Here is a 13,418-nt window from a genome sequence, read left to right on the forward strand (position 1 = left end):
GTTGGAACTAAAGTTTGATACTGTAGCTGGGAAGGGAATGAATGGCTTTTGTATGTTGTGTGTGAAACGAACAGGCACGACCCAGTTGATGCTTGTGAAATAACATGATTGAGGTAACACAACGATTACGTGCCAAGATATGCAACTGGGTGACCATTGCCAGAAACAAAGGGGGGTTGCCTCGAAAACAGTATACATAAAAGGATGAAAAGCAATCAAGAAATGTCAGCCAACAGCGTGAGCACAACAGCCTTGCCTAGAAGTTTCCAGCTCAGGAACGGGTGCGGCACAGACTTGGAAATTAGGCAGCCAAGAGAACTCCAGCACGATCCCGATCGTGAATTGCTAGATGATATGCATCGATGCATTTCTCGAATGGGGGTTCGACAGTATTCATTATTCAGCAACGTCCGACAGTCAGATGCTACAAGACGACACCCCTGTCACGCTAATGCAGCTGGCTGACCATCTATACCCAAACGACGTCATCTTACTACCCTTCTCCTAAAGTGCAAGGCCCCGCTCGCGATCCATGAAAGTGCTGTAGGAAACGGCATCTTGGCGTTTTCGCTTCACATGCGGCCCCGAGCAAAGCCAGCCTCATCGGCCCCGAGCGCGCTGCATCTCTCTTCGGTCTGTTTTTCATCTCCGCCTTCAGGAAACATCGTCACTTTGCACCGAGAAGTGGATGATACTTGCTTCAAGAGAACTGCGATAGAGTCTAGGATGTTGAGATGACTTGTATTTAACGAGCACAGCTATACCAATGTCTTCATGACAATAGATAATCAAAATCATCGCACACTTTCGAACTTCCTATCGTTAAGAATCATTTCATAGAATTTTCTCATCTATTCCCTTTGTCTAAGGCATCTCCGGATCCGCTCCCCTAATCATACAAAATGTCAACCTCACTGGCAGCCTCCTCTTTGCTCTCCGTCAAGAAGTGGGTTGTGGTTGGTGAGTGGTAGAAGAGCCAAACATGACTGAAGAATCCTCCTGACTGATATACGTAACTAGTAACTGGTGGAGGCACTGGAATTGGATTGAGTACGGCCACCTCACGCAAAGCGCTGCTACCCTATCGGCGAGGCTTCACCTGCACAGCGCAGCGCCCTCCCATGAATCGGAATCATTTGCCTACTAACTTATGTGACAAGTGTACGCAAAAGCCTTGGCCGCCAATGGAGCCAAAGTTTACATCACCGGAAGACGTCAAGAAGTCCTGGAAAAAAGTGCCAGCATCCACGGATCTGCAGACGAGGTTAGCGCTGCTGGGGGTCAAATTGTTCCCCTTGTCATGGATGTAACCAACAAGGATAGCATCAAGCATGCTGTGCAACACGTCGAAGAAGCTCATGGCTATCTTAATCTGTAAGATTTCATTTCACTTGTTGGATGCATAATCATAGGAGTCGTTCAGCTACTCAATGGTTTACTTCTGCTAGCAATTAGCTGATCGTAACAATAGGCTCGTGAACAATGCTGGTGTTTGGACTACAAAGCCTGAGGCAGGGCCTGAAGATGGACCCGAGAAATTCGGTAGCTCCATGTTCGACCAGTCTATTGATCTCTGGCAACAAGGTATGTTATCGCAATAATTCCAGTATGGCTAAACATGAGCTGCGCAATACTGAACGTCTAAACTCAGCCTTCCTCGTCAATGCCACCTCTATCTACTTTGTAACAGCAGCTTTTCTACCCCTACTAGCCAAGTCCATCTCCGGCCCCACCAAAAAGATGGGAAGTGTAATCAACACCACCTCCAACAGTGGTCAACTTAGAATGTGAGTTTCACCCTGCAACCCTCCATTGGCAAGATGTATGCTCACGATACCAAGGTCCGAGGCCTCCCAACTAGCCTACAACGTACGTCCCTACTCAACACCCACTTTCTCCACCCTTCTTCACCACTGACCCCACACCATAGGTCAGCAAAGCCGCATCCGTCCACATGACCCGCCAACTAGCCTTTGATTTCAGCCACGAAAATATCAAGATCCGCGTCAACGGCATCGCACCAGGTACATCCACTCACCCTGCCCCATCCTTAAACCCTCCCTCCCAGACCTTCACATACATCTTGGGTAAAAATGAACAAATATCTAACAAACGTGTATAAGGCTGGTTCCCCTCCGAAATGACCACCGGCGCCTCCGACGACAAAAATGAGAGCACAGCCCAGGACGACCCGGCGTTCCAGCAGGAAATGCGGAATGTTGGTGCGCGCGTGCCTCCTGGTCGCATGGGCAAGGCGGAGGATTTGGCTAGTGTATGCTTTACTCCCATCCAAATATGCTTGTATAGAGGTTGCTGACGGAATTTTGCGAACAGGGCCTTCTCACGCTCGCTACTAATGATTATATCTGGGGCATGAATCTTGTTATTGATGGGGGTATTTTGCAGAGTGTTGCTGGCAACATTTAGGATGTTTAATGTATGGCATGGTATTTGAAAGGATTTTTCTTTATGAATGGGGGAGTAAATAGGTAGTTTAGGAGGTAATGCGATGGCTCCTAATTTTGCTGAATTCTTCAGTCCGACTCGATTGGTATAATGTTATCAGGAGATCAAATATGAGATGCGTGTCATGCGAGTTCGCTTAGGATATCCCTTCATGAGTCTCGAATGAAATATCTCAAGAACTCTTTTCGCAACTTCTGCGAGAATTGTTGTTGTTCATGACGACAACGATTTTACCAGTTTGTATCATTCCCACATTGTCATCATTCAAAGTGTGAGATATGTGGGGCGGGCACGTCACGTGAGGATATTCGGGGTAAATGTCATCGGGCTTTATTATGTGGGGAACTATAACTACATACAACGATGTCGTGCATTTCGCACGAACGATCGGACAGCAAAGTAGTCTATGACGTAGGATACCGAAGTACACAAGAGATGAAAGAATGCTTGTTTCAATTCTACCACTACTCAAACTATAGTACAACATCACGCAGCAGCGCTATTCTCCGCCAACACCCCATTACTCGCTTTTATCTCATCCATACCCTTTCCTTGGTTCTTCTGTTTGCTCTTGAAGTACTTTGTAAAGTCGTGTCGAATGTTGTGAATGCTCTCTGCAATACTCTTGCCCCAGACGGGGTCGTCGGCAACTTTTTCGCACATCTCCCAGAACTGCTTTCGCTTCTCTTCGTACGCGGGGTCCCAGAGGCGGTGGAAGTTCTCGCGGGACATAGGGTCGATCATTTCGCGCCAGATCTTGATGCGGATTTCGGAGTAGAGGTCGAGGATGGATTCGTCGAGTTCGTCCAGGTGGATGCCGGTGAAGCAGTCGTAGAGAGACCCGACGTCGGCGAAGCCACCGGTTAGACCCAGGCCACCGCTGAGACTTGATTAGTGTTTTTTTCTAGACAGTATCTGGGGAAACTTACAAGGGATTACATAGATGGGCAGCGTCGGCGACTAACAAGACCCTGCCAACTCGGAAGCTGGGAGCACATCTTTGCTGGAGCTTGTACGGACTCATGCTAACGAGTTTGTACTCATTGGCCTTTGGATGTCCGATTAGAATCTGCTCAAAGCGAACGGGTTGGCGTTTGACCAATTCGTCTTTTGAAAGGCCCTCCGAGTCACCGTACGTCACTCGCCAAAGGCCATCTTCTGAGATTTTGGCGGCCATGTACCAATCAGTCGGGTGAACGACGAAATTTGAGTCCCACCAGCCATGGCGCTCGTCAAAGGGAAGGTAGACCTAGGAAGTTAGTGAAAGATCTCTCCGTACATCGGCTGTAGACGTACATTGGTAGCAATAATCTGCGCTGGAAGCGTCTCTCCTGGGTATTCTTTTCCAAACAGTGCAGTGCGCACACCACTCGAGGCACCGTCTGCACCAACGAGATAGTCGCCGGAGATCTTCTTCTTTTCTCCGTCGATCGTCTCTATCACTGCTGTTGCGCTCTTGTCATCCTGTTCCACGTCTATGAATTTATGGCCCCACAGGATCTCGGTGTTGGGATAGCTTTCGAAATGCTTTACAAGTAGTGGACCAAGCTTATCTAGCGGCAAAACGACCATGGCGTACTTTGAATCCTCTGGTTCGCGGCCCATACCGCCTAGAAAGGTCCCGTCCGGCTCACGCCAACATACACCTTTGGGCGTGAATCCTTTTGCACGGACATCATCAATGATACCGGCACGATGGAAATCGTATACCGCAGATGGAGCGTAATGGGCGGCCCGGGGAAGGCCACTGACCTTAGTATCGGCCTCGAGGATAGTAACCTTGATGCCGAGGTTTTTCGCTAGTAGTATACCTAGCAAAAGACCAGAAGGGCCGGCGCCCACAATAATGACCTACACGAGTCATTACTAAACATAGAGAGAGTAGAGGGACGGCAGAGCATACGTGGTTAAGTTTCGGCATGGTGGTGATTTGATACTTGTTACTGCAAGAGCTGCAGGACCATATGTTAGAAAACGTGCATATTTTAATTACACGTCCCTCGTGGTGGGGCAAGCAATTCCCCGCGCCCCAGCCCTCTCCATGACTTTCTCCTCGATGTCCCAGTCGTATCGCGGTGCGGGGAAGATCTGAACAGGGCCCCACACACGGACATTCGGCAGCGGTGCATCATGCAGCCGGGTTACCCAAGACCACGTGACATCGTGAGTCAAGAAAGGACGGCTAGTGGGCCTCGGTGGAGTCAAGAGACAGGATCAGTCATGACGTAGGTGAATCACATGACTCTGTCTTACATAACACGAGCACAGGCCTTATCGTCAAAAAAACCGCGCGTCACCGTTCGCTGCTATGACTTGGAAATGCGCCCAACCGCTGACGGTCTTGGACTGTCGTTGCTATTCCAAGCGCATGTGACGAATGTGTTGACGAAAGATAGCGCCAACGCGTACGACTGATGAGACGTCAACAGCCGCAACCACAGTGGAGACTGACCCAGAGTCCCAGTAGCCAGCGACTGCGCCGTCACGAAGCCAATATCATCACCGCTCATCTTATCACGCCTCCTTGACGAGTCGTATCGTGCTCTTCAGCATGTGGTTATTGTCATCATCGTCGGACCCAACCCGAAACATCCGCTCAGATCTTCTCGCGTGTGTCGAAATGGTTGGGATACGCAGGGGCTCCCGGCGCCGCCTCGCACAAACAAGCTTTACCGGCCCTTCTAGGGTTTTCAGCCTCTTGTTTGCCACCCTCCGACACCACCATTAACAGCCCGGCCCCAAAGAACTAATCGTGCAGAGTTCTCCATACGCCCTCAACATATTCCTGCTCTTCTTATTCCTGTTGCTGCCCTGGACTCAGAGTAAAATAGCAGTGCGGTTCCGCATGTTCTCGATCGATGAGACGGCACCACCGCTCCACTGATGTTCTCTTACGGCACTTTAAAGCCCGCTCCCACGCTGCCCCTAGATTTGTAACCATTGGGCGGAAGAGCACAGCCAGGCTTGGACAGACCCAGTTGTACCCACTCTCTCCTTATCTCGGTTTTCCTCATTAGACCTTTCCCAAGCTTTGGCACAATGAGTCCACTTTTCTGCTACCACCCTTGGGATGCATGCATGAAAATCCTGGCCATTGCGGTATCTGCGCTCCGTCCGGTGTCGTCAGTCAAGAGAGGTTTATCAAACATTGTGCAATCCTATGCTGGGCATAGTTATTCCTTTTCGAAATGCTCATTGTAAATTGTCTTGGAATGATCTACGAGATTACTTTTCACTCGGCAAATCCGCCAAGAAGATACTCTGAGTACTCTTTTTCGCCGACAGCGTCATCGTCATTTCCGGACCTCGCGTCGGTTTCCCCCTAAAATAAATTCCACGCCAGTGCTGTCCGCTCCCGCTGCAGTGTTTTCAGGGATCTTGGCCTTTGCTTATTGTACAGTTTTGGTGCCTGTCGACATCTTGGTGCTGGTGCTCCCGAAGTGCAAGGTCCCCTGTAGCGCTGGCTCCACCCAGCTTTTGTCATGTTGCTGAGCCCAACACCGAACATTCTGGCCATTGTGTTTCGACAAGAAAAATTGGGTCTCTCCGCCACTACACAACTTGAGAAGTTTCTAACTTGTCAGCTTGACGTTCGTACGCCTGCAGCACGCCCCCGCGCTAGCGGCTCTTATCAATCCCACACACCTTTGAAGGGGTACTTTCCCAGTCACACTGTCATGATATCCCAGTCTTGCATTCATTTTTCTCATTGATCATTACCGAGCATATCCCTAGCATCCCAATTGCAAGCGACCGTATCTGCCTGCTAAGTTATCCACTGATACCCGCACACCGGTTGGAACCACGCACTATTCATTAGAGATCCACCGCTAAGTGCGTGAACCGTTCTGGACCACAGACGGGCTTCTGAGAATCGCCGAAAATATATCGTTTGCGCACAAATCAATAGGTGCAACGTTATCTGCGTCTAATAACGGAACTCGGCGCGTTACAGATTACTGCGAGTCGAGTGGTCCGTCCTGAAGTGCCCAACTAGTCTCACAGCAGTGCCCAAACCATACAAAACACCATGAACCCCTTTCACGATGCTGGCCCCTCTCGCCAGAACCACCCCGAAGCAGAAGAACAAATGTCTGCCACTCCTGGCAGGAAGCGTGTAGGCTGGAGCTCAGAACCCTCTGCTAGTCGCTCAGTCCAATCGCCCGAAGACACTGGCTCTGCGGGGCACAACACGCCCCTCGAACGCTCAGATGTATCACATGACGACCTCCAAAAGATCCGGGCTTCGCTACGACTAGCCCTTGGAAACGAAAACCTCCCTGAAGAAGTCATCCAGGAACCTGTTACATCAAAGGATGTACAGAAACCTCGTCCAGCTATACGGAAACCTGGTCCTCGAACACCTCCACCAGAGTTCTACCTCAATGATCAGCCCAATCCCTTTGACGAGAATGTTCCATCCAGGCAGTCTTCAATAGGGCAAGACCTCAAAGAGCGGTCTGGTCTTGCAGCCCAACGCCGTGCAGCAAGACTATCCAAGTCGGTCGGTACATATTCTGCTCCTGCATCACGACGTAACTCCAACGAGCTCGCCTCACCACCGGTTGAGCTCCAGAGCATGTCGCAGCAGCATGAGTCAGTGGGAGAAACAACTGATGATGATGAGGACGATCCTCGCTTCATGAAGCGCGCTTCCATGATTCTTCGACAACATACTATCCGAGAAGCCAATAACCAACCTCCACTGATCCCAGAAGACCTCTACCACGACGTCAAAACTCCACTTCAATCCGGTCAGGTCACACCAGATGCGTTGGAAGTTGAGGATGAGCGCGTGGTTCGACCCACCAAATATCGCACAGGAGTGCTTGGTACCTTGATGAAGATGTCAAGCAACGCGGGAGCCCCTCCAGCTCGCAAGAACACTCTCCACCGAAGTCTCAGTACCGGCACATTCAGCGGTGCGTCGACTGCAGCCAACTCCCCGAACCCCTCACCGCCCGTCTCCGGATACTCAACTCCACGTGGAGGTCGCTCTTGGTTCCGAAATCACCATCACAATCAATCAGTTGCGTCCGTCTCCCAGTTGGTTGGAGCATCGGCACATAGCTTTGCTACGCCTGCGCAGAAAGAGCTTGGTCAGGAGTTGGATGAACAATACAAGAAGACCCGCCCTGGCATGGGAAAGCGGTCCAAATCGGACGATTCCATATTGCCGTTCAAGAGGAATAGGAGAAAGGAAGAAGAGATCAGGATCAAGATCCACCTCGCTGGTACCTTGGCGCGCCAGAACTATCTCCGCAAGCTTTGCAAGGCGCTCATGATGTACGGTGCGCCTACTCATCGTCTGGAAGAGTACCTGAGCATGTCTGCTCGTGTCTTGGAGATTGAGGCACAGTTCTTGTACATGCCCGGCTGCATGATCATCGCCTTCGATGACTCTTCCGTTCACACTAGTGAAGTCAAGCTTGTTCGTACCAGTCAGGGTGTCGACCTTGGCAAGCTTCGCGACGTGCATGAAATCTACAAAGATGTCGTTCACGACCGCATCAATGTTGAAGAAGCTACACCGCGTCTCGATGCCATCATCAATCGCAAGGCCAAGTTCAACAAGTGGCTTAGAGTACTTCTGTATGGATTGGCATCCGCCACCGTCGGGCCGTTTGCCTTCCAGGCTCGGTTCATCGATCTTCCTTTTTGCTTCCTACTCGGCTGCATCATTGGATGGTTGCAACTAGTTATCGCCCCAGGCAATGACCTCATTAGCAACGTCTTCGAAATCGGCGCATCAGTCATTACCAGTTTCGCGGCGCGGGCTCTTGGGTCTATCAGACACGATGGCAAGGAAATCTTTTGCTTCAGTGCCATGGCGCAGTCCAGTATCGCCCTTATTCTACCCGGTTTCATGGTTCTCTGTGCCTCGCTCGAGTTGCAAAGTAAGCACATTGTCGCTGGCTCAGTTCGCATGGTCTACGCAATCATCTACTCCCTCTTCTTGGGATTCGGCATCACCATTGGTACAGTCTTGTACGGAATGATGGACAAGAACGCAACCTCGCGCACAACATGCCACGACCCCATGTCGACAAACTTCTACTATCTCTTCGTTCCCGCATTTGCGATTTGCCTTCAGATTGTCAACCAAGCCAAATACAAGCAGATGCCTTCCATGACCATCATTGCATTCATCGGATGGATTGTCAACTTCCAGAGCTCCAAGTACTTCAAGAACAACGCGCAAGTCAGCAACACCCTAGGCGCTCTTGCCATTGGTATTGCAGCCAACGTACATGCTCGTTTTGGTCGTCACATCGAGAACTGGTGCCTTGATACATGGGAGATCAAGATGCGACCTCACTTCGTGAAGTTCCGCAAGATGTATCTCAGGAAGAACCACGGACCGCTTCGCACCCACAAGGTGGAGCGCTCAGCTTATGATCCTACATCCACTAGCAGTGGCCACACTTCAAGGGCTAGCTCCATCAGCGAGTTCACGCCTCACACTCGCAAGATTGGGTATGGATTGGCCGCTGCTGCCATGTTACCAGCCATCTTTGTTCAAGTCCCCTCTGGTCTCAGTGTGCAAGGGTCGCTTGTATCTGGCCTGATATCGGCTGATCAAATCGTGCGCAACAGTACTGGAAACGCCACAACAATCAGCGGTGCCGATGTTGGCATGGGCAGCTCTATAAATTCCATCGCGCTTGACGTCGGTTTTTCTGTCGTGCAAATTGCGATTGGTATCACCGTTGGCCTTTTCCTTGCCGCGCTCATTGTGTACCCACTTGGCAAGAGGAGGTCAGGTCTATTCAGTTTCTAGAGCAATTGTGTTGGGTTGGAGAGTTTCTTTGGAACATAGATTTTTTTACAGTGGCCATTGTATAGGCTCACTCTATTATTTTGTTTAAAAAGCAAGCGAGTCATGCATTTACATGGAGTTTGGAGTTTCTTTTCTTGTTGCCAACCTACAACGACGCAACGAACGATCTATAGAATTAGATAACACGATTCAACACACATTTTTCCACTACACACAATGCATGCATCACTTCTGCACAAAAGCTTCTGCTCACCGCACTTTTCTCTCGCTTCAAGTCTGCGCTTTTGCCACTCTGACGATGACATCACCAGACATATCTTGGCATTTGGCTCGAAAGGATGCACTTCCGAATTGGGTTTAGTAAATCCCGCGGCTTTCGCGCAAACGCATTCTGCCTACGTTGAGAATTCCCGTGTCTCCACCACGAACTTATGCAACAGCGGGATGGGAATGTACGAGATATGCGTATGCCGACGTGTCACATGTGGGACGCTCCGCAATGTCGCTTGCAGCGGGTCACTGTTGTATGGGGACAAGCAGCGGGTTGCCGTTTCTCCTGTTAGTGTAAAGTGATCACCGTGTATAGTTTCTTGTTGGAAAACGCGCATAGCATAGACTTGGAAATGAGGGCGTAAGTGTACAAATATTTCTTATGCATATTAACTGCCCTTCCAAAAGTTTCGCAAAGATAGAAAGAGAAAGAACAAAACAAAATCCAGCGGACTATCTGTGCCATGTCTTGATACTCTTGGCTATGTAGCTGAATAATGTCGATTACCAAGCTCGCTGTCCACGCATCCCCGAAATATAGTTACAACCCCCAGAATTCATATACAAAAAACCAACATAAAACTATAAAATCAACCCCAAATCCCCCATTTCACCCACAACCACAATGACAATAACCCAACTCCTCACCTTCACCCTCCCATCCCCGCACCACGACACCCTCCCCACCCTCAAGCAATCAAAAAAACCACCAAACGTCTCCATAGGCACCCACCTCCAAACCCCAATCACCCTCCAACTAACCTCCCAACACCCAGACATCACCTCCGCAACATCCCCCTACCTCGCAAACATCCTCTCCACCCTCGGCACACCCCAGAAAACGTACAATCTAGCTTTCTCCCATGGCACCCCGATATTCAGCAAGAATGGCGCAATGGCCTCGCCCCTGCTCGAATTCGTGAAAGTTTCTTTTCCGGCTGAGCAAGCTACGCCGGAGTTTCGCAGGGGTATCGAGCGTGATTTCGAAGTTTTCGACGAGAAATGCGTGGCTGTTGCTCGGGGAAATGGGGGCGTGGCGTTTGGGTGGGGGGTTGATGAGGAGGAGGCGGATGAGGGGGGCAAGGCGGTGGGGTTTTTTGTGGTAAGGGGGTGGGAGGGGATGAGGTGTTTTGAGGAACTGGTGGGTACGAGTGATTTTAAGGGGGCGATTGAGGGGTTGAAGGGGTGGGGGGCGCCGATGGAGATGTGGTTTGTGCAGAGAGAAGGGTAGTGTGGGAGATCATGAGATGCGGTATGATTCTCACTCAGATGCCTGACTTTATTTGGATCTTAATGTAGGTGCTTAGATGAAGGTAGAAGTGATCCCCTATTGATACAAATGCCCCTCAATCGGAGGCTCGACTGGAAAACTGGTAAAACAACAATGCCCAACATGCTCATCCCTGCTAAACTCTGCGTTATATTCATGACTAACCACACCCCATTGCACCGGCAGGACACTAGCATCACTGTCTTCCTTCGGCGGATGGCACGCAGCGCTGATAGCCGCTGAGTTGCTAGCCGCCAGTGGCATCCCTGAAGGGAAACGTATCCTACTAATAGCAATGCCAGTTCCCGCTATAACAGTCGCAACAACCATCGTCAGAATGATAGGAACGGGTGAGTATCCGCATGTCGAGATCTGGTCCTTGACTCGCCGTGTGTACATGTCGGTAACAGAAATCTGTACCTTGAATAAACTTTGCGAGGCGAGCCAGTGGAAGAGGCCAGATACCAGCGTCACTGGTATTGCGTAGCGGTACGGCACGCCGAGCCAGTACGTATGGCGCTGCTGGCCTACAGGCGATGTGACGCGCAAGGGCTTACGCTGCACGCTGTAACTCGCCCATTCCGACGAGATGAACATGGTTGTGTAGAGCGCGTTGAAAGCGAGATACATGTAGGAAAGGAGCGCTTGGGGCGTATTAGCGAGGAGTACGCCGCCCATAAGCGATGTGTCAAAGTTGAGTAGGTTGTTGCCCTGGATGACGCCAAATCCAGTTTCCCACAACCTTTTTAGGTCTCGGGGCATGCCTTTCAATGCGAGAACTGTTAGGGGAATGCCAGCCACGAACAAGGCACTGTAACTGTAGGGGAAATAACGTGAGTTTCTTTGCTTCGAGAGGATGAAGAGTAGACTTACGACCAGTACGTAGCAACCCATCTCCTTTCACTAGGCGCCATTGCCCATGTACGTCTTCTTGACCTGAACTTTCTCCGATCTCTTTTCATTGCCATGTGTGGGTTTTCCATTGCCCATTGGTTCCAACTCCACCATAACTCCACATGGCGCCGGGTTTGCAGACAATGTCCGCTCGTCGAGGGGTCCGGGTTATCAAGAAAACTGGCAATGGCATCCCCAATCGTGACGAATGCGGCATGACTTCCGCATTTCCAGAGGGTAATAGCCATACAAGTAGCCTTTACCAAGTTGGCTATAATAACCAGAATCGCAATTGTAAAGCTGAATTGTAACTCGCAAAACTCGTCGACCTGTTCAACAAGACAGTATGATAGATCGCTTCCGTACGGCTTCCATTGCGATCTATCCCGCGGGATCTCACTTTCGTCGCCCGGATCGCCTGATTAATGCAGTTTCATTAGTTTCGCTCTTAGATTCACACATGCATTTGACATCGCTTACATCCTGTTGATGTGTGTGATTGACATCGCCATACATTAGATGGGTATCTGCGGGGTGAGCTTGGAAAGGGGAGGGTAGCGTTGAAGTCCACTCGCTGGTAGCTGGGATCCCGTTCGTCTTTGCTCGACGAATCGTTTGTTGTTTGCGCCCATTCAAAACCTCCCAGTTCTAATCGGTGGAGTTCCCATTTATCGGGGTTTCTCCATACTGTTGGCTGTGCTTGAACCAAGTAGGCATTACCAACGTCGGAAACGTAGTGACTACCGTACTTGCTGAAACACTCCGCTGCAGTCATGTTTCGGTACATGGGTACAGTAGTCCCGTTGCTCAATTTCACGGTGTCGTCAATCTCGATGCGATACGGCTCGAAGTCCTGTATCCAGGTTTTGTTCCGCAAACTCTCAATGTCCGTGAAATTGTCGAAATTGTCGAAATTATACTCCCTCCCTTGAATCCAATCTTCCATAGTAGGCAGCACAAAATATTCATTTGCCTGTAGCTGTGTAAAGACGACAGAGTTGAACAAGAGGTGCAATGGTACCGAAGATAGAAACAGGAAAATATAAATGACGACGCGATTTCGCCGAATATACCGCAGATTGCGGAAATTCGGGACACCGATATGCAACCAACGACGCTGAGCGTGGGCGCGATCGACTTCTTCTCTGTTTGGAGCTGCGAGGACTTGCATAACGTAGTTGCTGCCGCACAGCAGCATAGTACTGAGGACCTTGCTGTGTCGTAAGCAAGATAGTCTTAGATGCGAATAGATAGCTTACATTGACAAGCAGATGTATCCTGACATTCATGTTTCGGACAACCGCACAGTTTCCGCGATACATTGTGCCGATTGCACCATTGGCCTGGAAGCTAGGATTTGCCCAAACCCAGATGGTGATGCCGAGGTTGAAGACGAAGACGAAGACGGCTCCGATCAATGAGATGAGTGCGCCAGTACGCCATCCGGAGGGGAGAAATCTCGGTTTAGATAGCCTGACATGATGACTGCTGTGTTCTTGAGGAAGCAGATGGCCGCTGTCGTCTGATAGTTGTTCGGTGGTCTTCGCAGAATGGAGTAGCTTTACGAAAGGCTGGCTGCGTTGACCGTCAATCGTAAAGTCATTACTGCTTCGGATACTCGAAGGCCTTTGTCTGAATTAATGCTTAGAGAGTGCTGGGACTGTGAGGTGACATACAAAGCCTTACCGATGCCCATGAGGCTGGAGTAGCTCGATGTCGTTAGAATTTCTACCGGCA

The 13,418-nt window shown here is 50.1% G+C and overlaps 6 protein-coding genes across 6 annotated transcripts; 4 read left to right on the forward strand and 2 right to left on the reverse strand.

Annotated features, from left to right (window-relative positions):
• Positions 1 to 902: 902 nt before the first annotated feature.
• COCCADRAFT_35995 (uncharacterized protein) lies at positions 903 to 2,427 on the forward strand (the record flags this gene model as incomplete). The annotated part of the gene is made up of 9 exons (XM_007713179.1): positions 903 to 960; positions 1,021 to 1,050; positions 1,161 to 1,374; positions 1,472 to 1,584; positions 1,652 to 1,787; positions 1,842 to 1,869; positions 1,931 to 2,024; positions 2,124 to 2,272; positions 2,335 to 2,427. The coding sequence occupies 9 exons, from the start codon at positions 903 to 905 to the stop codon at positions 2,425 to 2,427; spliced, it is 915 nt and encodes a 304-aa protein (XP_007711369.1).
• A 525-nt stretch (positions 2,428 to 2,952) lies between these two features.
• COCCADRAFT_25522 (uncharacterized protein) lies at positions 2,953 to 4,387 on the reverse strand (the record flags this gene model as incomplete). The annotated part of the gene is made up of 4 exons (XM_007713159.1): positions 2,953 to 3,346; positions 3,396 to 3,715; positions 3,763 to 4,317; positions 4,370 to 4,387. The coding sequence occupies 4 exons, from the start codon at positions 4,385 to 4,387 to the stop codon at positions 2,953 to 2,955; spliced, it is 1,287 nt and encodes a 428-aa protein (XP_007711349.1).
• Positions 4,388 to 4,596: 209 nt separating this feature from the next.
• On the forward strand, positions 4,597 to 5,194 carry COCCADRAFT_25523 (uncharacterized protein; the record flags this gene model as incomplete). Its single annotated transcript, XM_007713160.1, has 3 exons — positions 4,597 to 4,629; positions 4,735 to 4,871; positions 4,957 to 5,194. The coding sequence occupies 3 exons, from the start codon at positions 4,597 to 4,599 to the stop codon at positions 5,192 to 5,194; spliced, it is 408 nt and encodes a 135-aa protein (XP_007711350.1).
• Positions 5,195 to 6,496: 1,302 nt separating this feature from the next.
• COCCADRAFT_93783 (uncharacterized protein) lies at positions 6,497 to 9,247 on the forward strand (the record flags this gene model as incomplete). Its single annotated transcript, XM_007713180.1, has 1 exon — positions 6,497 to 9,247. One exon carries the CDS (start codon positions 6,497 to 6,499, stop codon positions 9,245 to 9,247), a length of 2,751 nt encoding a protein of 916 aa, XP_007711370.1.
• Positions 9,248 to 10,142: 895 nt separating this feature from the next.
• Positions 10,143 to 10,748, forward strand: COCCADRAFT_35998 (uncharacterized protein; the record flags this gene model as incomplete). The annotated part of the gene is made up of 1 exon (XM_007713181.1): positions 10,143 to 10,748. One exon carries the CDS (start codon positions 10,143 to 10,145, stop codon positions 10,746 to 10,748), a length of 606 nt encoding a protein of 201 aa, XP_007711371.1.
• Positions 10,749 to 10,844: 96 nt separating this feature from the next.
• Positions 10,845 to 12,852, reverse strand: COCCADRAFT_93781 (uncharacterized protein; the record flags this gene model as incomplete). Its single annotated transcript, XM_007713182.1, has 3 exons — positions 10,845 to 11,604; positions 11,661 to 12,099; positions 12,162 to 12,852. The coding sequence occupies 3 exons, from the start codon at positions 12,850 to 12,852 to the stop codon at positions 10,845 to 10,847; spliced, it is 1,890 nt and encodes a 629-aa protein (XP_007711372.1).
• Positions 12,853 to 13,418: the final 566 nt, after the last annotated feature.

This window comes from Bipolaris zeicola (assembly GCF_000523435.1).
Source record: "Bipolaris zeicola 26-R-13 unplaced genomic scaffold scaffold_56, whole genome shotgun sequence".
Classification (NCBI taxonomy): Eukaryota; Fungi; Ascomycota; class Dothideomycetes; order Pleosporales; family Pleosporaceae; genus Bipolaris; species Bipolaris zeicola.